Source organism: Sciurus carolinensis, chromosome 3, assembly GCF_902686445.1.
Source record: "Sciurus carolinensis chromosome 3, mSciCar1.2, whole genome shotgun sequence".
Taxonomy (NCBI): domain Eukaryota; kingdom Metazoa; phylum Chordata; class Mammalia; order Rodentia; family Sciuridae; genus Sciurus; species Sciurus carolinensis.
Genome location: NC_062215.1, coordinates 77,772,703 through 77,800,018, shown reverse-complemented (window position 1 = coordinate 77,800,018; position 27,316 = coordinate 77,772,703). Strand labels below are relative to the sequence as shown.

At 48.6% G+C, this 27,316-nt stretch overlaps 1 protein-coding gene across 3 annotated transcripts in view; it reads right to left on the bottom strand.

Moving 5' to 3' along the window:
* The window catches only part of Tfcp2l1 (transcription factor CP2 like 1), a 63,412-nt gene that overhangs the window by 16,088 nt on the left and 20,008 nt on the right, over positions 1-27,316 (bottom strand). For 2 of the 3 annotated variants that reach the window (XM_047546998.1, XM_047546999.1), the window contains exons 3-12: positions 14,355-14,431; positions 13,722-13,827; positions 12,939-13,045; positions 11,690-11,842; positions 7,569-7,679; positions 4,171-4,262; positions 3,593-3,641; positions 3,419-3,512; positions 1,149-1,239; positions 246-349 (exon numbers count right to left, since the gene is read on the bottom strand). In XM_047546998.1, coding sequence (XP_047402954.1) covers positions 246-349; positions 1,149-1,239; positions 3,419-3,512; positions 3,593-3,641; positions 4,171-4,262; positions 7,569-7,679; positions 11,690-11,842; positions 12,939-13,045; positions 13,722-13,827; positions 14,355-14,431 — 984 coding nt within the window. The remainder of the gene's footprint in view (positions 1-245; positions 350-1,148; positions 1,240-3,418; positions 3,513-3,592; positions 3,642-4,170; positions 4,263-7,568; positions 7,680-11,689; positions 11,843-12,938; positions 13,046-13,721; positions 13,828-14,354; positions 14,432-27,316) is intronic. The other variant, XM_047547000.1, reaches the window with a different exon arrangement.

Below are 27,316 nucleotides of genomic sequence, written 5' to 3'. Positions count from 1 at the left end.
CGAGTCCTGGAATGTTCACTGGATGACCCCCAAGTTGTAGGGCAGCTGTGAGGTCAGGCAACACATTGGACCACCCTTTATCCATGCATGGAGTCCGAGTCTGTCCTTCAGAGACTAACAGCTGAAAGGCAGGGGACAAGGCCTGGACACTTAACAAAAACACAGAGGCAAGGATGGGGCTTGGCTTAGAAGCCAGGCTGCGGGGCCTGAATATTTGGGTCCGGACTATGGTTCCCACAACTCACCACATAGGTTGCTGTCTCCACTGCCATCCCGTTTCTGCTGTAAAGGTGCTCGGTTCTGCTCCACCTCCTGACAGACATAAATGGTCATCTTGGGCCTCACATTCCTGACAGGAGGAGGAGAAATAAATGGCACGGATGATGGACCAAACTCCAGTGGTCTAGAATGTTCTAGAACACTGGGTAGAACCTGCAGCAGGAAGAACTTAGAGGAAGAAAGATAGTGGTGAGGATGCAGAATGCCTTGGAAATTTTCAGTGTAGGGCTCGGCACGTAGCTGAGTGGTAGAGAGTGTGTTTGGCATTCTCGAGGCCTCAGGTTTGATATCCAGCACCAGAAAAACAAATAAAGTGTGCTAAAGTTGAATAAAGTTTAAAATTAAGTTGGACTGTCTCATTAGGTCAGAGCTCCAGGGCCCCACATGGCCAGTGGCTCCTGGACTGGTCAGCACAGCTGCAGAATATTCCAAATGTGGGGGTAAGTTCTATAGGACAGACTGCTCTGGAGTCCCTTCTGAAAACCATATGTGGCAGTGGCGTTTGCCCTGCCCTAGTCCACAGCTCCCCTCAGAGGGATACAGCTCTGAACCAGGACCATGCAAACATCCCAGAACCCAGGAAGTGGCCAAAGGTCGGATCCAGAGGCTGGAGTCAAATGGAGAAAAGGGTATGGCTGCCAGGCAGGGACTGCTGCGGCTGACTGCGAGTCCTTGGCAGTGACTCACTCCCCTGCCCTCCCTGAAGGACCTCCTCCTGCATTTGCCCCCACACTGTGGGAAGGCCTGTCCCACCCCTTTTCCCACCAGCTGGACTATCTGCAAAGTTTAAGAGGATGAGACAGGGGCTTCCTGCCATACCAGGCTGAGCCACAGCCTCCAATTAGCTTCCCTGAGAAACCAACACCCACCTGCCTTTGATGGCGTTGAAGAGTCGGATCCCATCTGCAGGACCACAGATCTGGACCAGATCATCTCTGGACATCTTCAGCAGGTCAGCACCTAGCAGGGAAATGGGCTGCCCATTATGTGGGTCACAGAGGGAGGGCTCCATCTCTGAGCGCCTGGACTCCACACTGGAGCTGGGGGAGGAGGAAGAGCTGGCCTCACCCCTGATGGGCACCTGACACTCCACAGAGAGAAACAGCAAAGAGCTAAACAACTGCAGAAGACCACAGCCCACGAGACGAAGGGAAAAGCTGGTGCTCACAAAAGCGCACAGAGGGGAGGCCAATAGGTCCTGCCTGCTGAGGCCTGTCTGCCCCCTCCCTCTGTACTTTTTATGGACATTAATCTACATGCACAGATTTTATCAGCATGTGGGCATTGATTACACGTGCATGCTTCTGTGTATTAGTATACAGCTCACTGGAGGCTGACATTCTGAACACAGCCAGGGACCTGCACAGACCAAGGGGCAGAACGTTACCAGCCACCCACAGCCTCGTGACAGCCACTCCCCTGCCACTGGGGAACCACTACCCTGACTTCTAACCCAGCTTTGCTTGTTCTCTGAAGCTCATGGAAGTGGAATTGAACCACAGGTACTTTTCTAGCACAGGCTTCCCTCCCTCCAAGTCATGTTCCAGATCTCATTTGAGTTTAGCACAGAGATTGTTTGGGTCCATTATGATGCATGGATTATTGCACGACTGTACCATAATTCAAGTATTCACTCTCTGTTGATGGGCTTTGGGGTGCTTGCAGCTTGGGGCTGCTAGGGAAAGGCTCCATGAAACACTTTTCTGTGTGTCTCTGGTCAGTGCACGTGGCATGTCTGCTGGGTCATGGGCATGCATGTTTGGCTCTGGCAGATAATGCCTAAGTGTTTCCCCAAGTGCTGTGTCCACGTACAGTCCCACCACCACATTTAAAGGCATGCACAGAGGCAGGTGTCTCATGGGAACAGAGAATGGCAGGTTAGTAAGACAGCTAGCATGGCATGAGGGCTGTGCCATGCTCAAAGCCCACAGGGTCTCCTAGGTCCCAGTGCCCAACTGGACTCTCCAAGGGCAAGGTATACTAGAAGCCAATTCCCATCCCTTGACTCCTGCAACGATCCGACACTGTCAGGTACAATTCTGCTGGCATAATGGCTTCCTTTCCACTGGGAGTAAGTAAAAGCCAAAGTACTTCTACTGTTATACCAGAGGCCCAGCCCGCCTGCACCCCTCAGACCTCAGAGCCTCTGAGTCCACTCTGCACCAGTCTCCTGGCTCCTCTGCATGACCACTCTGGGAGGCACCCACCTTGCAGTATTTGCACTTTCTCTGCTTGGAAAACTTCCCCCAGTGACCACTTGGCTCCATCCTGCCCCTCTGTCTAGCCTTTGCTCAAGGACACCTCAGAAAGAGCCTCTCCCTTCCCCCACCCAGCCCAGGTCAGGGTCCGCCCCTGACCACCCCTACCCCAGCACAGACATGCCGCACTGCACCGAGGTGGGCAGGCGGTTCACGGATCTGCACTGACTCAAAGTTGCCAGCCCCTGAGGACACGGTCACTGTCTGACCCTCCTTGCACCCTCCACCCCTAACATAAGAAGGCTCTTAGAGACACTGAGTTGAAAGATGAGTGGATTCCATTTCTCTTCCACTGCCACACTGCTCTAGCTAGGGCCAGACCTTTACTCCCAGTCACTGGGTGGACCCTGCTGAGTGGCAAGGCTCACTGCTCAGTTCATCTTTAGAACCACAGCAGCTGGATCAGGACTCCTGCTTGAGGGCCACCAGTTGGGCCTTCAAAAAACCTTTTAAAGAAGGACAAACCAGCCTTCCCTCTCACCTATGCTTCACCCCAAAATCCCAGGTCATGGCTCAGGACAGTAGAGTTTTGGTAGGAAAGGTACAATGAAGACTAGCCAAGTACACAGCACCCTCCTTGGCTGAGTGGGCTCTTCCTGGGCAGGCCAGAGCCCACACACCTGCAGATGAGGGATCTAGATAAAGTACCTGAAGAGAACCCTAAAGTCACCCCTGACTAAAACCTTCCAGAAGCAGCATCTCATGTGGGCAGCAGGGCATTTCTCTAGCCTTTGGCCCAAAGTCAAACGAGAGAAAGAAGGAACCCATGCTACTATACATCTCGCAGGCACAGCCCCAGTCCTGCAGGGGCCCAGGACGGGTCCTGGACAGTGGCTTCCCAGATGCCTGTGGGATCTCAAGCACAGTCTGGAGCTGCTCACCTGAGAAGCTGGCAAAGAGCCGGCAGAACTGCGAGAACCGGTTGCGGTGCAGCCACTGCTGGGCATCCTGGATGGAGGCTGACGGGAGCAGGTGCTGCGGGAGACAGAGGCCTTAGGATGGCCGCTCAGAGCCCACAAAGGGACCCCCAGCCTGAGAGCCCCGTGTACACTTACGTCACTGCCCATGGGCAGGGCCTCCACTGGGTGGGTTGGCGAGCTGTTGCTGCAATGGAAAATGGAGAGGCAATGAGGAGGGAGGAAGGGAGCATCCGGGATGGGGCGAAGGTCCCACCACCTAGCCTGGTGCTTATATCCTGACAGGTGTGGGCCTTGTTTTAAATGATATGACCCAAGAATTCCCTGAGTCAGGGACTGGGAGTGTAGCTCGGTGGTAGAATACTTGCCTAGCATGCACAAGAACCCCAGCACTGAAAAAACAGAAAGAAAGCAAAGAAGAATTTCCTGAGTCAGAGAACCATAAGCAGGAAGCTCAGTGAAGGGCAGTTGCCTAGCATGAGTGAGGCCCAAGGTTCCGCCCCCAACACCACACACCAGCACAGAGCTCAAAAAGTTGTACAAAACCTAACGTGGTTGTGACTGCCGAGGCAACTAACCATGCTGAAACCCAGGCAGATGCCAGGCTATGGAAAGGAGAAGAGTTGGAGAAAGGAACCTATACCATCTTTTTTTTTTTTTTTTTTCCTACACCCATCTTTGTTCTAGGGACCCACAGAGACAAAGGTGGGACATACCCTTCACCGAGGCCAAAGCTGTTGGGAGAGCCATTGTAGCTTGGGGATGGGGCGTTGTTCACCTGGTAAGCCACGTCAGGCCATGGAGAGCACTGTGGGAGGAGAGACAAAGCTGTGTGAATGGAGGTCAATAGTTCTCAGGATGAGCTGGAAGCTGCAGAGGTACCAGCCCACGCTCCTCAGGTCCTTCCAAGCACCCATTAACACCAATACATGAGACACTGACCCACTAACACACAGTCTGGGTTTACTGGGTACACATAACGGGCCATGGCCAAGCGGGTTACTATGGTCAGACAGGGGAAACCAAATATGGCAAGGAAACCTAATGTTCAGGACGTCATTCTCAGAGCAAGCAAACTATAAAAGGTATCTCATCAAGCTTTCTAGTAATCAAACCATCAGAGGGAACCACCAGTCATGTGATTGCGTGGGTGGGTAGGGACCAGAGATTGAACCCAGGGGCACTTAACTGCTGAGCCACATCCCCATCCCTTTTTTATATTTTATTTAGAGACAGGGTCTCACTAAGTTGCTTAGGCCTCGCTAAGTTGCTGAGGTTGAATTTTTTTTTTTATTCAGTGGACACAAATGGGGTACAAGTTTCGTTTTGTAGAGTCACACCATTTGCGTAATCATACATGTACACAGGGTAAGGATGGTTGTCTCATTCTATTATTTTTCCTTCCCCCCACCCCCTCCCCACCTCTCATTTTCCTCTATACAATCCATCCTTCCTCCATTCTTGCTGAGGCTGGCTTTGAACTTGAAATCCTGCTTCCACCTCCTAAGCTGCTGGGATCAGTCATGTGATCTTGAACCCCCAAGGAAGGAGGAAAATCAGAAAGTTTTTTCCAAGTACAGATATGTGTGTGTGAATGCATGTAAGAAGCTAAGGCAACTTCCAAAGAAAAAATAAACAATAAAATTCAGTATTGAAACCCACGCTGTTTGAAGAAAGAAATCCTGCCAAGAGGCCAAGGCAGGCAAAAGAGGCATTTGCACAATCTACAAAGGGAGGCTCTGGCAGACACAGAAACACAAATGATCTGATGCTTACCCTCAAGAAACATGCACTGCAGAAGCCAAAACCAAACACACACATGGGAGCCTCCCCAAGAAAGCAAAGACCTCCAGATTTTGCCTGCTGGGGAACTGAGAGGACAAAGTTTGCATTTCTTCCCTTGCGGGCAGTGACATCACTTTGGACAGGGCCAATTTGAAGCATTCCTGAAGATTTACTATCCCCCACCAAATCCAAGGGTTGGTAAATATTTAACTGTTGCGAGTGTGGGCTGGAATTTGTTGGTGCTAAATCCTGTGGCCCGAGAAGGAAAGCTGATGAGCTGATAGAAGGGGCGCTGGCACCTCCCAAGGTCATGGCCCAGGGGGCTCTCCAGCACCACCGAGGAGGGCCCTGGGAGACGCGGCAGGAAGCTCATCGGCACCTCGCCTCTGCAGGGGAAGCCATGAGAGAAGCAAAAAAGTCGAGGCTCAGACAGAGAAAAGTGTCACCCTCCCAGTGGGGTCACCAGTACAGACCAGGCATGGGAAGAAAATGGTCCAAGTTCTAAAGCCAGAAAATGCAGTGCTCAGGTCCTGAGGCTTCTTTGCTGGCTGAGGGTGGGGCAGTGCGCTCTTGCCAGCAGTGCTCCTCAGCAGCTGTTGTCCTCAGTCACACAAAATGCCAGTACCCCTAAGGGTGAGCCACATGCATTTTGTTGCTGCTTTGTACCCAGGATTGAATCCAGGGGCACGATCTGTCACCAAGTTTTATCCCCATCCCCTTTTATTTCTTTTTTTTTTTTTTGGCGGTGCTGGGGATCGAACCCAGGGCCTTGTGCATGCAAGGCAAGCACTCTACCGGCTGAGCTATCTCCCCAGTCCTCCCTTTTATTTCTTTATTCATTTATTTTATTTTGGTGACAGGGATTGAACCCAGGGGGTGCTTAATCATTGAGCCATATCCCCATGCCATTTTTATTTTTTGCTTTGAGACAGGGTCTCATTATAAATTGCCAAAGCTGGCCTCGAACTTGCAATCCTCCCACCTCAGCCTCCCGAGTTGTTGAGATTACTACAGGTGTGCATCACCACACCTAACACCACATTAGCTTTCATACTGCCCTACTGTAAACACTCTTCCACATGTGACTTACTATGCACACGGGAATGCAAGAACAGCAGGACCCAGCACCATTTTCTTAGACATTCTGTGCCTAAGCCCCACCTTTAACACAACCTGGAACCCTTTGCCCATGGCCAGCATGGGTCTTGCACATGCCCTGCTAGTAAATCCAATTAGTCACTGAACAGACACCAATGCCAGTTGGTTGATCTCACTACAGAACCCAGTGAGGAATGGCTGTTTAACAAAATAATAAAATAACAAAGGGCTGGCGATGAAGCTCAGTGGTAGAGCACTTGTCTAGCTTATGCAAGACCCTGAATTCAATCCTTAGCACTGAGAAAAAAAAAAAAAAAAAAAAAAAAAAAGGCCAGTAAAAGTGGGGACTCTGGCTGTGACCCATTACAGAAAGGGAAGGAGCCTATGACAAGACTGCAAGTTGCAGCAGGCTGCCTTTGGTGTCAGGGTTGAGAGGAAACACATTTTCCATCTATTCAAACAATGACATGGCCAGTGCTGGGGTGGGCCTGCAGCTCAGTGCTAGGTTACTTAGCCAGCACGCAAAAGGACCGCCCTGGTTCCACCCCCACCCCGCCCTCCCAGAAGCCAGCGCTTGAACACTCTGCCCCAGGGACTCCACTGAGAACGGAACCCTGTACCATTGTTCCCTCAGGCAAACCTGCACCACCATCTGAACGGCAGAATCTGGAAAGAAACATCTATCCACCAACAGACCCTCACATGTGTACGACACAGCAGATAAGAAACCATGAAAGGACAGGGAACAGACCCCAAATAAGCTGTTAAATGGAAAAAATATAGTGCAGAATAGTGTGTCATACATTGTTGGTGCGCAAACACAGGTGCAGGGAAAAGGTGTGGGCACACTGGCCTCCACCTGGAACCAGAAATGCCAGCTGCCCTGGATGGAGAAGCTAAGAGGCCGGGGCAGCCACAGGAGGGCTATTTAGAGTTGTAGGCTATTTTGAATTTTGAACTGTGTAACATAGTACATATTTAAGATAACACAAACATCCTCATTTCGAAAAGTGCAAATGCATTCAGAGGCAGCAGAGAGCTCACAGTGGTTTCTGGAATGCATCCCCAGCCTCTGGGTCTTATCAGATGAACAGAGTCCCACAGGGCACACGCCACAACTGAATGGGCTCCAGTGAAGCTCTCACCCGGGCGGGAAATCTTCCAAGACCCAACCACAGCTGTGCTCCTGGCAGAGGGCCCTGGAAAAGTCTGTGCCCAGCCTGGGGCTCACCTCTGTGAGGATGGTGGTTTCGTAGGACGGTTGGTACTTCTCCTTCTCTTGAGCTGTTCTTTTCTCCATCTTCTCCCGGTCTGTCTTCTGTTTCCGATCAGCTCCTTTGGGCTGCAAGTACAAAGCACAGGGTCCAATGAATCCAAAACAGGTCACGGAGACAGACTCTAGTACTGCACGCTCCCTGCCTAGCCCTCGGGCCACAAAGTACGGGCAGGATCTCCTGGACAGGACAGCAACTCTCTTACCAACCTATGCCCCAACACACGGGGACCAGGGCCTGCTACCCAGCAAATCCTGGGGAAGTACTTACAAAAAAATTGCTACTAATGCCCACTTCTTTATGGAAAGGAATCCTGGGGAGCCCGGACAAATAGCAATGCATTACTGGGCATCTCTGGAGAGAAAGGAAGTAGAGGAGTGGAGGCTGCTGGTCCGGGTCTGTTCCATGCTTTTGGGCTGTGAAATGCTGGTTGTCTGCTTGTCCCCAACACTGAGCACTCCTGCCAAGACCTCAGTTCACAGGGTATTGTCACAGGGTCCAGAGTGCAGGACACCGCCTCCGTCCTGACATGGCTAAGTTACAGCAGGAGAGGCAGCCAATCCTGGGTGTTCAGCAAACCTGAGCCACTTGCAAAGGGTGGCCAGGCCTCAGAGCTCCATCCTTCCTGTCTCTATGGATCGGGAGGCTGGATGAAGGCTGAGTGGTTCCTTAAGACTGGAGACTCAGCAGGTCCAGGCTCAGGGTCCACCTGAGAGTGCCCAGGTGGGCAGCCCCACCTCGGGGGCCTCTTGGTCTCACCCTCTGCTCTGCTGTGTTTCCCTCACAAGCTCCCACTTTCATCAAGGAGTATAGAAGACTCGGCAGCAGTACAGCTGAGCAGCTCTGCTAAATACACATGGTGGCCAAAAGTCGAGGTTTAATGACACCTTTGGAGATTTTCTTTCCAGTGTGTGCCTTCCTCGGGTGACAATTTTGGTTTCCAGGTCAAGGGTTTTTAGGGAGGCATTCCTCAGGGTGATGGATGCCCATCCTGGACAGAGGCAGGCCTGCAAGGCCAAATGGGGATCAAGTATTCCATGTGAGTGGCAGGTGTATGGCAAGCCTACCTGGCTGTCCCTCTCCACCTCCAAGACCCTGTCCCTCAAGGAGGCCTCTCTGCTGTGCCCAGAAGCCACAGGTAAGGAGGGATTACAGCTAGATCATGGCCAGGTGTGAATGTGTGGGGGCCACAGCACCAGGCTCGCGAGGCCTCCAGGAGTTGGCGGATCAGAGCAGGACCGGCCCTTTCTTCCACAGCCCCAAAACCCCACAAAGATGCAGAGTGACTCCAGCCAGTCGGGTGGACAGGTGGCCAGGGTAGGAGGAATAGTGGGCAGTTTAGGTCAGCTCAGCCTGGCTATCACACACCTTTGTGAACACTTCTGTCAATGAGAGCAGGTGGATGAGTGCGTACATCTCTCCGGGCATCCTGAGAGGCCAGTTTCAAGTGACCAGGGGCTGCTCCTCCTGGTGGGAAATGCTAAGGCCACCTTTAGGGGACTTGAATATCTCAGTTCCCCAGGCAGCACCTGGTGTCCAGGAGCTTAGTGGACAGAGCCCTCGAGCCTGAGCTCCAGGGGTCCAGCTGGAGACAGAGGAGGATGCAGGGAGAGGGCAGGGACCTGGTCTTTGTTCCCTCTCCTCTGCCACCCAGAAGGGTGTCTCATTCCCAGGGCATACACAGTGAACACAGCAGAATTAAACGGATGTGCTGGCTGAAGTGGTGAGCTTCCACCTGTGACTAAGGAACCCAGCTCGGGTCTGTAGATGGCAGGGAAGAGGGATCACCAGCACAAGGAACCACAGGCCAGGTGAAGACCACCAGCCATGCAGCTATGGAGATGTCCAAGGTGGAGGAGAATGACCAGATCCCAGAGTGGGCAGAAGGCCCAGAGGCTGCAGTGCCCACTGTGGGGTACATGCAGTCTGCAGAATAATGGTTCCCGAAGAGGAACATGCTCTAATGGAGGGAGGGAGCAGAGGACACTCGGATGGTACCCCACGAGAAGGACAAGGCTGGCCCTTGCTGACTGTGAAGACGGAATCAGGGCCCTAAGTCAAGGAATGGAGAGGCCTCTAGACGCTCACAAAGGGACAGGACAATTCTCCCTACAGCCTCCCGGAAGGAGCTGCAGGCCTGCTGACACCTTCAGCTCAGTGTGACCCGTGTCAGACGCCAGCCCGCCAGCACTGTAGGACAGTCAAGGTACACAATGTTTTGTTGGTTTGTTTTGAGACAGGGTCTCACCCTGTTGCCCAGGCTGATCTCAAACCCCCGGGGCTCACGTGATTAAGGTGCTTAATTTTCAGTCACTAAATCTGTGGCAGGTAGCAACAAGGATCAAGTGTGATGGAGGAGCCCAGCTTCCCTTGGAAGACCTCATTTCAAGGCTTCCTGATCCTAAGCAGGTTTCTGAAGGGCGCTATTCCAACAGCCGAAAGACAAATGCACGTTCCTAACACCGCCACGCCCTCCCTGCCTGAGGTGGAGGTTAATGACAAAGTTATCTAGATTAATTAATCCATGAGCCTGCCTAGGGCCACAGACTCCTCTGCCCACAGTCCTCAGCAGCCAGACCCTGTGGCTGGCGGGTCCCCTGAGTGCAGACAGCATCGCCTCTTCCATTGTTTCTCCTAAGCTTCTGTGGTTGGCATATTACGCAAATCCCCGCCAAGGTCGCAGTCAGTACCAGATTCTGTGGATGATGCTACAAAGGAAGACACACAGTCCTGGCTCCAGGGGCCACCAAGCTACTTGGAAACAGCCTCAACTGCTCAGGCCCCAGGCTTATGGTTCTACCTGTGGGTATCTGCCTCCATATCCCTTTCCCCGCTCAGGAAGATCAACTCTGTGAATCTTTCTCCCTAATGAGTCCCTGTTTGAAATGACTCATTCTTGGATTTTCAGCCCCAGGAGAAGGAATTTTTTCAGTTGGTTCCAAATTCACCTGGACGTGAAGAGGGGACGATGGGACAGGTACGAGGGCAGGTTACTCAAGGCAATTCTTCCCCAGAAGGTAGCTCCACCCTCTCTCTAGAGGCACCTGCTGGAGTCACCCAGGCCCAAGAGGCAGATTAGACGTGCAGGAGACAGGGCTGCAGGCCTGTGTGGACAAGGGCCATCCTCAAGCCCGATAAGGGCCATCCTCAAGCCCGATAACGACACAGGCGTTACAGCATCCCTCACCTCCCTGAGGGCATGTGGGACAAGCAGCTGGAATGCTGGCTACCATCTTCAGGAAATAATCAGTGCAGACTGAAGATGAAAAACAGTGACAGGTGACTGCATGGGATGAAGCAAGAAGGGAAGAGATAGGAAGTGCTTCTGAAAATTCTTTCCTTAAGATTCATACATTTTTTTCCTCTAGTGCTGGGGATGGAACCCAGGACCTCCTGTACTAGGCACGCACTCTACTCAACTACATTCCCAGCCCTTTTCAAAATTTCAGACAGGGTTTCACTAAGTTGCTGAGGCTGGTCTCCAACTTGGCAAATCCTCCTGCCTCAACCCAGTGCCCCCTTTTTATGGTACCAGGAATTGAACCCCAGGGTTATTTAACCACTGAACCACATCCCCAGTCCTTTTTTTTTTTTTTTTTTTTAGACAGGGCCTCGCTAAGTTGCTAAGGCTGGCTTTGAACTCATGATCCTCCTGCCTCAGCCTCCTGAGTTGCTGAGATTATAGGTGTGCACCACCATACATGGTTTCGGAACTGCCTGACTCCATGTGAGAATCTATGGGCAACTACAAAGTGCTTGAGAGGAAAAGAAAAATCTAAAAATATGCAAATCCAATTATTCTTATAGAGTCAAGTACTGACATCCAGAGATCCCAAGGCTTCTGAAGAAAGCTGAACAGGTGCCACAGTTCAGAAGAGGCCCCAGCAGCACAGGGACGGGGCAGGGACAGGGCAGACCCGTGCCGCCAACAGACGTGCAGTTCACGCCCACGAGGAGTCCAGGCAGAAGCCCTGGGCCATGGGCTGGGTCTCTGAGAGCAATCACGGGGGTTGGCCTTGGGGTGTCACTACAGACAGACACGACCGCAGGCCAGGTAAAGATGGCGAGGCTGGCCTACCTTGAACACTTTGATCTGGCAGCTGGCCGAGTGCAAGTGCTCCGAGTACTCCCCATTCTCACTCTGCTTAAAGGTGTCGATCTGCACCCGGAAAGGCACTCCCTTCTCGCCCCCGTGCTTCCTCGGGGTGAATTCTGTGCTGATACAATGCACCTGGGAGGGGAAGGCCGGGCAGGTAGTCAGGAGGGGTGTGGGGTGGTCTGGCCTCCCCGGGGGGTCTCCATCCCTATGTCTTAGTGCACACCTGCTTCTGCTTCCCTGCTCATCCCTACTCCACGTCCACCCCATCAGGCCAACAGCCTCCCCCTTTTCTCCCCATAGGACATGCCCTCCCACCTCTGTCCCTTGACTTTAGTGGCCCACCTGATCAGCCAAATGCTTGCCACTGCTTCAAACCACTGACCTCTCTCTTCACCTAAGGACCTCTCCCTTAGCAAACCCTAGGGATCTCGGGACAGAGATCCAGCGGAGCCTTCTCTCACCCCTCTCTAACAGCCTGGTGCCCTGGTGACCAGGACAGTTCAATGCATAACCAGAACACTGGGACCCTTCCTATATTTCTGTAAATATCTGCTGCATAGAAAGCACTTGATACATATTTATTGTTAGAATGCTGTAGTAATGTTATAATAATATAATGTTATCGTAACATAATAATAATTTTATATACAGTAAGATTAATGTAATTATAAAAAAGAAAACATTCCCTAGCTTTTCTTGAGTGATTCCCATGGAACAGACATTGAGTTAATGGCTTTAAAATATGCATTTTCTGATGTATAAAATGGGTGGGAAACTAAAAGGCTCAAAACTTGCTCAGAAATACAAGGTGAGAGTGGGAGCCACAGGGAGCCCAGAACTATACCACGATGCCCCAGCAGCACCCTTCCCACCTGCCCTCAGGTGCTATATATATACAAGTCAGGACCCACACCAGGAGCAAGTAATGAACTAACTCATTCAATAGTAGAAACTGTAGTGGAAAAAATACTTCCAATTATTTATGCTAGGATACTGGTTTTCAAAAAGCTCTTATATTCCTTAAGCAGAACCCAAACAGAATTCTAGAACATTCCAAGTCCTTTCCCCAACTCTATTGTCCAACTAGTTCTGGGACTCTGAGCAGCACTCCTAATTCCTTTCTCCTCAGTTCCCTTCCCTTCAACACACAATAGGGGCCCTTCCAGACCCTTGCAGATAGGTTGGTTTTGAGAAACCACAAGCTGGCCTCCAAAGCTCTCCCACTCACCTGAATGAATGCAGACGCTCTCTTCGCAGGGTCCCACAAAAACTCAACTGCGTTCAGCTGGGTCGGGCTGGCCCTGGGGTCCAAGATACCAACAGACAGTGGAATATCTGCACACACACACACAGAAGTGCCAACTGTCAGCCTCTCCCAAAGGCTGAGGGAAAGATACTTTGTTACACTTTCAAATTCCTGCACCACAATTTGAAATGCCAAAAGTTCTAGAAGTCAAGTTTTGAATAACTCCTCTGAGGGACAGCCTGGCCTGAATCACCAATGCAGCTCTTAGGAGTCTTTATCCCATTTTGTATGAATAGTCATTTTATTTTGCTATAGAAATATTGTGCTTGATTGCTAAAGAAGCTTCAGCTACAGGATACACAGCCTACCATCACTCCAGCTTCTGAATTCCAAAAGCCATCTGGCCCCAATGGGATAAAGGGTTGGGACTAGTACCTGAGCCCCCCAAATTCCATTTCAATTGTCCATCTATCTGTGTGATGCTCACTCTTTTCCTTAGTGATTTATCAAAATCCTTTAAGGTTTCCCATCATTCTGTAAAGCTCCATTGAAACTCCCTTACAGGAGGTCCTTGAATTCCACGGGACTTTCTTTTCTAATAAGGAAACTCCCTAAGGACAGGAACCAGTGGCATGGTCACCTCTGTAATCTCCCACAGGGCAGGAGTACACGAAAACACCCTGTAGGCACAGGTCCAGATGGCGGCCACAAAGAAGCCCGAAATGGCCTGAGTGCCTGAGGCTGGAACTGGCCCCAGAGACTCACCAATGTCCAGGATGCGGTCCCCAGGCCGGCTCCATCGCCAGCCCTCCAGCTGCTGGTGCTCCGTGTACTGCAGCCGGCGGTCGTGAAAAACCACACGGATGATGCTCTAGGGAAGGCAGAGGGGGAACAGCTGCATGGGGCAGGCCAAGGGGAACCAAGAGAAGCCCACCTCCCCACCCTTCAAAGACTCTCCGCCTTGGGTTTCCCTTTCCCAGGTCTCAGGCTCCAGGTACTACCCCTGCCTCAGAACCCCAATTACATTGACAGTGGCCAAAAAAAAAAAGACTTCCATTTTTTTTTTTCAGGATAACAAACTGTTTTACATACATGTCTAATTTACAAACCCTTTTGTGCAGGTGAGCAAACAAGCTCAGAAAGATTTAATAAGTGGCAAAGCCAGGTTCGCATCCACATGGGTTTGACCCAGAGCCTGCTACATCCAGTCAAGCCACTCAGACCCTTAATGCTGCTGGCCTGACTTCTCTATTCCCACTGTGACAAGGTGCAGCTCACCAATGAGGGCCAAGTAAAAACCCACCTCTCCCTCTCCCTTTTCCTCCCTGCAAGCCCATGTGCTCCAGCCCCAACTAACCCACCTCTCCCCTGGAAAGCAAGCAGCCCCTGGAAGCTTACCTTGACATATTTAGTGTTCAGATCTTGAAAGTCTCCCAGCTTCCGGTTCTCCAGCAGTCGGATTTCATAAGACTGACCTGGAGGAGGGTTAAGGTACATTTTCCATTTCTGAGTTGTTTCCAAATTAGGAGCTCACCAAGCTAGTGGCCTGCTTGATGCCCTCAGTGCTCACCCAGGCCCCAAGGGACAGGGGTGAAATAGGAAAAAAGTCCCTGGCCAACCCAGCTCACTCTCTGGACTAATGACCCAGCCAGTCCATCCAGCTGGTTAGGCCTGGGACATCCGGAGGAATGTGCCATGGGACCCTACACACTCTGCAAGTGCCAGAGAAATAGAACCCAGGCAAATACATTTAGCATGAAAATTACAGAACACACCAGGTACAGTGGCACAAGCCCAGCAACCAGGGAGACTGAGGCAGGAAGATCGCTTAGCAAGACCCTGTCTTAAAATAAAAAATAAGATAAAAAGAACTGAGAAAGTAGCTCAGTGGTAACTCCTCACTCCTAGGTTCAATCCCCAGTACCAAAATAATAAAATTCCAGAACTTAACCATCTGTCTTCGTAAGGAAGTTCCATTCACCCACACACACACCTGGATGGAAACCACAGCTACCCAAATCCACATTACTGAGTAAATAACTGACCAGGCCATTCCTGAACGCAGGTTTAAAAGAACGAAAAAGCCTGTTAAACATTTTCTCTAATGGCAGAATGAAAAGCATTTTCTGGAGTTCAAAGAATTTCATGTATTTGAAGGGTGTGGGGATCCTATGCAGTGTGACATAAAACCAGCACAGGCTGGTGAAAGAGGGCAAGAGGAAAAACATCCATCCACAGTAACAACAAAACTCAGCGGATCTACGAATAACCCGAAGAAAGCCTCCCACATGACTGACAGACAAAAACACAGCTTGCATAAATAGGATGCAGTGCGTTCCTGTATCAAATGATGTCAATTTTCCCCAAGTTAAATGTTAAAACTACAATTCTAAAACACCCTAGCGCATATCACAACTTAATCAGATATAAGAGACTAAATTATTCAACCATTAGGATTGGAAAATTAGATTCCTTTTTTTTTTTTTTTTACATGCTAGTTTTCCAACCTATAGCTTCACCCATGCCAGGTAAAGGCTCTACCACTGACCTGCACCCCCCCACATTAGAAATAATTATTATTGAAGATATAATTGAAGATATCCCTCAGTGGTGGCATAGCTAAGGTACATAGTCCAAAACAGGAAACTGACACAAAACTATAGAGCTCACCTGGATTTCCCTGGGTTTTCTATCTCATGTACGTGCATGCTACGGATCTATAAAATTTTATGCCAAGTAGAAACTAGCTATTTTTTTTTTCAAAGTGAAGCTCCTCATCTCACAGAAAATACCAAAATAAGTTTACCACTGAAATAAAAATTCAATTTCCTTATTTTGCTTTTCTTCTCTTTCTTTTTTAAGTACCAGGGATTGAACCCAGGGATGTTCTACCACTGAGCTATGTCCCCAGCTCCTTTTATTTTTTTTTTTATTTTGAGATTTTTATGGGGGGATCTCGCTAAGTTGACAAGGCTGGCCTCAAACTTGTGATCCTCCTGTCTCAGTCTCCCGAGTCACTGGAATTAAAGGCGTGTACCACGATGCTCAACTAAAAGTCACTTTGTTAAGGAGTGAAAGGGAGATTATTGGTTAAAGGATATAAATTTGTGAATGCAAACAACAAACTAGGAACAGTAAACCCAGGAGTTAACATCTATTATACACCTAAAACAAAACAAAACAAAAAAAAGCAAAGAAAAAAATTGAGAAGAAAAATGTAAGGCCTGGGGGTGTAGCTCAGTGGTAGTGTGCTTGCCTAGAAAGCAGCCGGCCATCAGTTGGATCCCCAGCACCATGAAAAGAAAAGAAAAATGTATTAAGACCCCCCCCACACACAGCTGGTTGCAAGGTGGTCCTCAACAAGCTATGTCATGTCCTACCCACCAGAACCTGGGAATGTGACCTTATAATTGTACAACGACTTGGCAGATATATTAAGGACTCTGAGATGAGATAATCCCTGATTATTCTGGTAAACCCTAAATCCAATGACAAGTGTCTTATGAGAAAGACACAGGAGGCAGTGGCCATGTGACCTCAGAAGCCCTGACTGGAGTGATGTGGCTGCAAGTCAAGGAAAACCTGGAACCACATGACAAGCAGGAGGTGGCACAGGAGTCACCTGTTCTAGATCCCCAGGAGCATGGGTCTGCGGATTTCCCACCTCCAATCTCCAAAACCATGAGAGAATATCCCTCCCGCATTTTAAGTCGACACAGGAATTGTCATTTGTTACAGTGGTCCTCAGAAGCAAAGTATCCCCCCCAGTGAAAAATAGAATGGGAAAAGAACAAGAAATTGAGTGGTTCATTCCAAATACTAGCTGAGCAACAGGTACATGCCGTGAATCCCAGGGACACGGAGGTGAGCAGTGACCCAGGCGGGCATCGTGGAGCTTCCTCACCTCGGCCCCCCTAGACGAGGTGGAGGGAGCACGGCCACACAGCTTGCCAGGTCCCTCTCAGCATGCAGTGTCATCTTATGACACGTCCAGCGAACATGGCTTAGAACACGCCAAGCCCAGCCCTGCTCAGGGGAATGTGCTGGGCGCCTCCAGCATCACAGGCAAGAGGAGCGAACCCCAACCCCTGTCCTGCCCTCCTGCCGGCTCGGACGACAGGGCTCCTGGGTCTGGCTGTCCCAATTCCACACAGCTAACTATGTGAAAAGGCAAATTTTTAAGATACGTTTCCGGGCTCCTGAACCAAGAGTCCAACACTCCCTTTGGACATAAAAAAGAGCGTTACACATCCTAACTGGTTTTTCCAGGGCCCTCCGCCTTCCCTGATAAAGAATGTAGATGGCGCTGGCATGAGGCCCAAGGCCCAAGGGGTCATTAGGTGAGTTTACAGGTGCCCCAGGGGGCCAATTAGCACTGACCCGAGGCTGAGGCTCCGCAGGGCAATCTCAATGTAGGCCAAGCAGGAGGCCCCTCCTGGCCCAGGGAGAGTAGTTTCCAAGCTGGCACTAAGGGGCGACACTCAAGGGTCAGAGCCACTGAGTGGGGCTTTGGGTCAGGATCCCGGCCACGCACGCCCTCTCCATCAGCAGCTGCATCCTGATGTGGACGCTTCTCCCTCCTGCCTTCCCTCCTCTCCCTGTCCTCTCACACATGCACACCCAAGGGCCCCTCCCTGGCCACACTGCTCCTCTCGCCTTGCTAGGCCTGAAGCTGGACATCCAGGCGCCGTGCCTGTGAATGCCTCAAGGCTAGCACACTGGGAGCAGACTCACCCTCCCAACCACTCGTGCAGCATAGCACTGACAGGTTGCAGGCTTCTGAAGAGTGAGGACAGGTAAGCCAAACTGACCTAGGGCACAGGGCACTGCCCTGCCTGGCCAGCATCATCTCTGGGCACGAGCAGGAGCCGTGGAGTGGGCTCTGGCAAGGCCCAGAGTGCACCTGTTGGGCTCGCCCCTGCACTATTTGGCACATAAAATAGCAAGTGCCGGAGAAATGCTTTGATGTCATTTTGCATTCTCTGAAGTGCTCCTCTATGCTAAAGTGGCCGAGTGTGCAAAGACACACTCTTGACCTCAAAGGGTGGCAATCTTTGGGGTGCAGCAAATAGTGTAGGAAAAGGCAAGAAGGTAGAATTTGAAACTTTTTCTAAGAGATGAAGGAGCACTAATGGCGGGCAATACTCATCCAGCCTGGGGACAGGGAGCAGGAGACATGGCTTCAAGAAGAAGAGCTTATGTGCGGTGGGCTGGGAAGAGTGGGCAGGATTTCTGTAGCTAAGGGGAAGAATGAATAAGAAAGTCAGCCCAAGCAGAGGGCCAACAAGGTGGGTAAGAGGTGGAGGTGAGCATCTGGGAGCCAACTAACAGCTTCAGTCACTGGGTGTATACAAGTGGCTTCTCCCAAGAAGCCATTAACAGCAGTTAGGATTATGATCCCCATTGGCCAGGAGGAAGCAGAGGCCCAGAGAGGTTACCCACTCAGGCAAGCTCACACAGCTAGCAAACAGCAGAGCCAGCAGCAGAATCTGCTTCCAGCACCTGCCATACTCTGTCATATCTTCCCTGGTGGGTGTCTACATCTACAGTTGTGCATGATTCTCTTTCAACTTCTCCCTTCTGGAAGGTTCCTGCTTCCATTATGCACACTGATTAAGTCTGCCTCCAGTATCTGACACCAGAACTCCCTCCCAAGGTAACACCTTTTTTTTGGTTTGTTTCCTACAATTCTAAACGATGATTTGGGAGGGGAAATAAATCACTATAGGAAATGAAAGCTCTAAGTCAATTTTAATGCAGAATTATAACGTGTAAAAACAAACAACAAACAAACAAAACTTGGTCTTGGAACTGAACAAATAGAGCAGGGCATGGTGGTCCAAGCCTGTAAACACATCAACTCTGGAGGCTGAGGCAGGAGGATCTCAAGTTTGAGGTCAGTCTCCACAACTCAACAGGCCCATGTCTCAAAATAAAAAATAAAAAGGGCTAGGGGGTGTAGCTCAGTAGTGGAGCATTCCTGCGTTCAATCTATAGGACAAAAAAAATTTTTAAAGAATAAAAAATTAGGTCAAAAGAACCACCATATAGTTGCCATCCAGCTATGTGCCAGGACAAGGCTCTGGCCTTATGTGCATTATTTCATTCAGTCCTCCCAACAATCCTATGAGGAAAGTCTGTGGTTGCCCCATTTTATAGAGGTGGCAATTAAGTTCCAGAGAGGTTAAGTATCTTGCTAAAGATCAAACCTGGGGTCTGACTCCAAAGACTGAGCAACTTAGCCAACTAAACCACACATTCCACACTTGCTAGATGGTTCCACCTGATGTACAGTTGCTCCAAAGGTCCCCTCTGGCTCTGCTATTCAAGGAGTCTATTCATTGTATTTCACCTGAAATTCTTGATATTCATTTTATCTCATGACCAATCCTATTCCACACAACTAAACCCTCCCCGCTTCCCTTTGAGACTCAAGTCCCTAATGCGGGTAACTGTGGTTCTCTGATCCAAGATGAACCTAGAAGCCTGATTGATACGTAACCATGCTGTGGCATGCATTTCCTCCTGGTCATTACAACACTCTCAGTACTCTGTAAAGTTATGGTAACTAAAGCCATGTCCACTGACACAGACAGACCCGTGGAAGACAGTAAGGAGCCCATATGAGACTTGACTCATGTGGAAACTTGACAAGGTCAGTCAGAAAAAAAGATGAGCCCTCCCTTTTTCCATACTGTGGAATAGGTGGTCATCCATACAGAACAATAAATCCCCACCTCACACTGTATTCATCAATAAATTAATTCCAACAGAATGAAAGATCTGAATATAAAAGCACAACTAACATTTCTAAAGAAAACATGAGACTATGACCGTGGGTACAAAAATATTTCTTAAGTTAAAAAGAAATAAGTTAAAAAAGGGAAATTATGTTAAAATTTGCATCTTCTGGAATAAAATCCAACAGTCTATTAAAAGTTTCAGATTCAGAGAAAACACTTGCAACAAACAAAACTAACCATGCACTGGGGTGGAAATACCAAAGAAAAAAATCCTAAAAAAAAGGAAAAGAATCCTACAAATCAGTAAGAAAAATCTCAAAAACACCCTGTTAAACAAAAAGATTCAAAGTGGTATATATGAAACTACTTATAAAAAATTTGAAGACATGCAAAAAATACCATTCATTTCTATGGCTAAGACATAGTAGAGCAAAAAATTCATAACCTGTGGGATGTAACCAACACCTGTTTCTCACCAGCAGTTTTGCTTCTGGGGAGAGAAGAGCAAAAGGATAGAAAGGGTTAAAATCACAAGCAAATTTAGCAAGGGTGAGAAACCTATGTTGTTCTCCTCTCCCCTTCCTCTTCTTCTTCCTCTTCTTCCTCTTCTTCTTCTCCTTCTTCTCCTTCTTCTCCTTCTTCTTCTTCTCCAGGCCCTTCCATCATGATGGTCTGCCTTGTAGCAAGCCAACCACATATTCAAACTTCTGAAATCAGGGCTAGGAACGTAGCTCCGTGGTGGAATGCTTATCTAGCATGCATGCGACAGACCCCCAGTACCGGAGTGGGGAAAAAAAGCAAACCTTCTGAAAACCAATTTTTGCACCTTTCTTGGAAGCCATCTTTTTGTGCTACTTAAAATCCTTAAGTTTGATCTCCAAATCCCAGGGGGGAAAACTCAGTATTATTCTACAGAAACTTTCCAGAATTCAAGAGTAGTAAGAAAGCCAGGAACGGTGGTGTCCACCTACAATCCAAGACTTAGGAGACTGAGGCAGGAGGATTGCGAGTTCAAGGACAACCTTGGCAATTTAGCAAGGCAACTGAGTGAGACCCCATCTCAACATGCAAACATAAAAAGGGCAAGGGATGTAACTCAGTGGTGAAGCAACCTGGGTTCAATTCACACACACACACACACACACAGAGTAGTAAGAAGTTCTTTGAACTTTTTACAATTCATTTGATGATTCAAGAAATAACAATGGACAACCCAACCTGAGCGTGCCTTTCTCTGAATTAACCTAAGTTTAACCAGGTTCAATTTGGGTGTAACAGAATTGCAACTCCCTGGTCTCCAATGTGAGTTAATAGGCTGATTTATTTTATCTACACACACATACATACATACATATACATAATATGTAATAAACATATAATATATATGTGTTGCTCATTATAAAAGTGTAAAAATAAGCAAAGTAACTAAAATTCTACCAAGTAACTAGCAGTATCCTTATCAAGAAAGACAAATAGGGGTTTTTCAACTTTTTTAATGAAATCTTATAGAATCTATGGAGTTTGGGGAATGTTTCCACTTACAGTAATACCACTGTATAAGATGATATTTGCGGGGCTTATTATAACCCTGAGGTTACTTTTTGTAAAACGTTTTAAGAAAATTTTAGAATTATGCTATTATTTGGAATAGAATTGGTGCTTATGTGGGAATAGTTAAAAAAAAATTTAAAAAAATACTGGGCATGTGGATGGTTTTTTTCTCTTCAATCTGTAATTAAAGGGCTGGAGTTGAGTCTAAGTGGTAGAACTCTTGCCTGGCACGTGTGAGGCCCTGGGTTTACTCCCAGGCACCAAAAAACAATACAACGAAAATCCAAAATTAATCCCCCCCACTCTCACTCACTCTCTCTCTCTCACACACACACACACACACACACACAGAGAAAAATACTTGAATCCCTTGCTATTCTGTGTTGAACTACAGCTGGATTTTTCTGACTCTCCAGCCCCACCCTATAGGGAAGGTCCCAGGGCAACCTAGTCACTGCACCCTGTGCCAGCTACACCTGAGTGCTGGCAGAGCTAACATTCACACGGCCATCCACACACCACTCCACAATTTTTCTATGTCAAAACTCCACTGCACCATGACCAGTGTATTTTAATTAATGAACTCAACTTAAATTTATATTTTGAAGTTTACATCACGTCTTCACATAGAAAACCATAACTGTGTACCATAAAGTCAAATATCATGTGGCTAAGCAGCTGCCAGCGTTCTGGTGAGTTCCCTGTTGGGACCCTGGTTCAGCAGCCGGCTGGAGCCTGGCTCACTTCCAGCCCTCCAGGTAAGAGTGTAGCCTTGGATAAGCTGCTGTTCAGAGCCCTGGTTTCTGCCTGTCCAAAATACGGCCCACGTTAGTCCTAAATGCGCAGGATGGGAGTCGGGCAATGGTGCAGCCAGAGGAAATTGGTGCTCCGGAGGGCTTTAGTGGGTCTTAGCGTGGGCAGGAGGGGGACAGAAAACCAGCAGGGCAAGTGGCACCCGGAGGCACCAGACACCAGAGGCACCGGGAAAAAGGTTTCAAGTCAATTCCCTCCAAAGACCTGGCCCCACCCTTACTTTCCAAACTGTTAAAGTCCTTTTAAAGGCCAGTGGGGAAGGAGCCCCAGGTCACTTTGTGATGTAAACTAGCCCTGCAGGTGGCTGTCAGCCCCACCCAGGGAGTCAAGGTGACCTGGGAGTGGCAGGATCCTGGGCAGAGCAGTCACAGTCTCCGCCCACACCCCACCTCCCCGCACAGAGCTGGTGGCCCCTTCCTGCTGCAGTCTGGGGACTCAAGACAGGACAAGTGGGGGGCGCCTCAGTTGGATTCAGGCTCAGCCTGAGGCCACACCCCATCACCACCCATGGAAAAAGGTTTGGAACCTGACCAAAGGGGCAGGTGCCACAGAACTTCCCCCACCCTAACTTCGGGCGGTGCCCACACTGGGGCCCTTGCCCTTCCTCGCTGCCCGCTCAGTGGCAGGTTTGAGGTCCAGGTGGGGAGCTGAAATAAAACACGCTGGTCCTGCACACGGCTCTGTCTGGCTCCAGGCAAGCACTCAACAAATCTTGTTTTCTCCCTCATCCCTTAAGCAATCCATAATAGTCAATGACTTCCAGCCCAGATGTCAGCCAAGTTTTCCTGTTAGGGTCAGGTTGTGACTTGTTCTTGGCTTTGGGGGCCTTGGATCTCTGTCCCAACTATTCTGCCATTGCAACAGGGAAGCAGTTGTGGACCACACAGGATGGGGGTAGCTGTGTCCCAACAAAACTATCTCTGGGCATGAAGGTGTGAATTTACATATACTCTTCACCCTTCCTATCGACTTCTTCCTTCGTGTTGTGTGTGTGTGTGTGTGTGTGTGTGTGAGAGAGAGAGAGAGAAAGAGAGAGAGAGACAGAGACAGAGAGACAGAGACACTGGGGATAGAAACCAGGGGCACTTCACCACTGAGCCACACCCCCATCCGTTTTTTCATTTCTTATTTTGACACCTCCTCTCGCTAAATTGCCCGGGCCACCTTGAACTGGAGACCCTCCTGCCTCAACCTCTCCTGTTGCTGGGATTACTGGCTGGCCTTTGCCACCACTCCCAGCTTTCCAGCTCCTTTGAGTGCTTTGTCATCTGCCTCATCCCCCCTGCTGGTCCTTCTTCATAATGATGGAGTCCTGGCCCCTGAACTAGTCTGAAGACTGAGGACAGCCCCCCACCCCCAAGTTCCCCAGAACAGGTCCCCTTCCTGCATCCCCTTCTCCGTGTTCAGAACCATCAGGTGACAGGTTTTTAATTAATGGTGGCTGAATCTCAGGAGAAATCCTTTAAAGCAAACAGAGCTGGGGCTAGTCAGCCAAACCCAGAAGAGCATGAAATCTCGCTCACCCTCACTAATGATGAAAGAAGAGTCAAGTGAAAAAAAGACCCTGATCACTTGTCAGGTTGGAAAAAAAATACACACACAAATAAAACAGACTCACTAACATCCCACAAGGGCAAAGACATGGGGAAATGGACCCTGGCCTTGCACGAGCCGGTTTCATGAGTCCGCACCCACTGGGCGTTTCAACACTATTCATCAATGTTAACAATGCACACCGCCTAGGAGTCAGGACTCTAGTCTGTAGAAACTGCCGCCCACATGCTTAAACTTTTTGTGTCAGTATTTGCACAAGGCCATTCGATGCGCCAGAACTGTGACAGCTTAACGCTGGAAATAAACTAAAAGGTTCCCAATTGTGTTGCTATGCAACTGTGGAATACTACACAGCCATTCACTACAGAGAACCAGGCACAATACCTTCACCTGGTGTTACGAGTTGGCACTGTGTGCCTGTCCTAAGATGGGGCCCCAGGGAGGTCAATGCCATTACTTACCATCCCGGCTCAAGGGGCATAGCCTGAATCTAAGCACCAGGAAATGGCAGGTAAACCCAAATGGAACTAGTTCACAGTCACCTGGCCTGGCTCTTGGGAAATTTCAGTCATGCAGAAGGCAGAAAAGCTCAGACGGGTCCCAGCATAGCAGCTGAAGAGAGGGACAACCCGATACAACACCTCATCAGACTGATCTTGAATGCAGGCCAACAACTGCTATAAAGGACACTATAAGTAACTGGGGGTGTAGCTCCATGGTAATTTAATTTTAATAGGGTTGTATGATAGGTAATGATATTATATCAATGTTAAATTTCCTGAACTTCATAATGAAATTTTGGTTATATATAAAAAAAATCCTGAACTTAGGAACTATATGCAAAGTAGTTTTTAGGATAAAGGATTATGTTGTCTATTCTCAAATGATTTGGAAATGAAAAAAAACATATAACAGAGATATGTATATTGATATATCTGCTGCTATTCCTACCTACACACAGATGTGTACAGACAAATATGTATGTATGTATATATACATATATATATATACACAAAAAACATACATCTATATCAGATGCATATGTATAGACAGGCGTAGTTTTATTTAAATCTACACGTATTTATATTATATATATGTGAGTGTGTGCATATGTATTATATATGTAATTAAAGTAAATGTAACAAACTATTAGAAATGGGTCAGTCTGGTGAAGGATATACAAAAGTTCACCATAATAACCTTTCTATTCCTCCAGAGTTTGAAAATGAATTTGAAGTGAAAATTCAAAGAAACTCAAATTAAGTTACAAAAAAAGATTAGGCAGACCTATCTCTGTTATAGACATGGGAAGCCATCCACCACACACGTACACACATGGGAAAACAAATTGCTGAAAAACACACAGCATGGTTGCTCTTTTGCTAGACACATGGTAGTTAGTGTACTCGCCTAGCAGGCATAAGGTCCTGGATTCAATCCCCACACTGCAAAACTGAATAAATGTACAAAATAAATTAGTAAGTTATAGACACACTCCCATATTTGTGAGTCTAACATGCATCTAACAGCAAGTACAGAGGGACCCTTCCCTTTTGAATTATATACAATTAAGCATTGGCTTTAAACCTAAAAAAATGGAATATATTACTTGTGAATTTGAAAAATACACAAGACAGAGAAAAGAGACAAACGCCTCCAACTGTTTCAAGCCCATAAAGATGCTCATAACAGTAGTGACTGGTAATTTATTGTTCCCGGGTCAGATTGGTACTGGAGACCAACCAGATAGGTGGGCATTTGGAGACGTCAGTCCAAGTCATAGGACACCAAACATATGCAATCCACGCCAGACAGACGGATCTGCCCAGGGTCTCACTGGGAGACCATCCTAAGGAATCCACTGCACAATATGACTATGCCCATTTAGGGATGAGAAAACAAAGGCCCAGAGAGGGTACTGATGCACCCAAGGTCAGACTGCAACTTCAAGCAAAGACTCAGTGGCCTGCAGACTGGCCCAGGATAAGAGGGGAGAAGGGCTCTGGGATCAGGTAAGACTCACAGGCTTGAGCCCAGGACCCTGAAAGACCAAGACACGTTCTTCCATCCCTCTCTACATCTGCAAAATCTTTTTTTTTTTTTTTTTTTGGTGCTGGGGATTTGAACCCAGGGCCTCGTGCTTATGAGGCAAGCACTCTACCAACTGAGCTAGATCCCCAGCCCACAAAATGTTCTTTGCAGAACTGCTATGAGGATTAAATGAGATAATGCAATTCCAGCTTGGAATGTGACAGTACTCAGCCAGTGTCAGTCACCATTACCACCTCCAAACAACAAGGCCAGGAATGCACTCTCCTTACCAGGCCCCACCCAGGTGCAAGTCACTGTGCTGTGCTGCACAAATAAAATTCTCCTCCAGACTCACAAAACCCCACTTGGAGTGACCTGGCTGCCCAAGGTCACAAAGCCAGAAGGCGGCCAAGCTGAGATGCACCCGCAGGCAGGGACTCCCCGGCCACTGGCCACCGACTACCTTCCAGAGTCAGTTGCAACCACAGTAGTGCCTGCAGCAGCCACCCAGCCACCCTCCCCTTGAGGTGAGCCCACCAGGTGCCCCAGCAGAGAAGCGGGAACAAGCCAGAGTGGCTCTGCCCAGAGGGCAGAACCCTGAACAGGCCTCCTGCCCGGATCACGGTGTTCCCAAGAGCAGGAGGCAATTGCCAGGGCAGCCAAGATTTACAGGTTGTTTACTCTCCAACAGTTGCTGCTTTGGGTAATTAATGCCACATAAAACATAATAGAGGCCATCATTACCCAGAGAAAGGAGGGCAGGACGCCAACAGCCCTGTAAGAATGGCAGACAGAAAGAACAATACTGCATCCATTGTGCCTGGCATGTGGCGTTTGTGTTGTCACTTGGATATGCACGACACTCTGAAAGTGCCCGTGCAAGTGATACAGAACACTTACGCTCCAGGAGACAGCAGACGACAGGGAATGGGCTTTGCCCTCAACAGAGCCTGATCCTGCTGAGCATCCCGTGTGACCTTGCACAAGGCACTCAAGCTTCTCTCCGCTGCCTATGAGTGTCATGGGCTAGGTATGGTCTGGCACACAATGGAGTCAGTAAATACTCGCCAGATAGCAAGAATGTGTGTAGATGTGCCCCCAAAAAAAGGAGGAAGGGAAGGAGGGAAGAGGCAGGAAGATAAAAAAAAGTAAAGAGAAAAAGGAAGGAAGACCTCAAACAATCTAACTCCGTCTGGTGCTGTGGCTCACACACCTGTAACCCAGTTCCTCAGGAGACTGAGGCAGGAGGATCATCAATTTAAGGTCAGCTTGGGCAACTTAGTAAGACTTTGTTCCAAACTAAAAAATATAAAGGGCTGGGGATGCAGCTCAGTGGTAGAGCAGAGCATCCCTGGTTTTGATCCCCAGTACTGGAGGAAAAAAATTTCATTTAAACAAAATACAAAAGGCATAGAAATACATGAAACATGCTTAATGCCATTTATAACCAATACTATGAATTAAGTAAATATAAGTTAAAATAAGGCACTATTTTCTTTTTTAATACAGTAGAATGTATTTTGACATATTCTACATACATGGAGTACAACTGCCCTTTCTTCTGCTTGTACAAGCTGTGGAATTACACTGGCCATGTATTCGTATATGCGCATAGGAAAGTAATGGCCGATTCATTGTACTACCTTTCCTACTCCTATTCCCACTGCT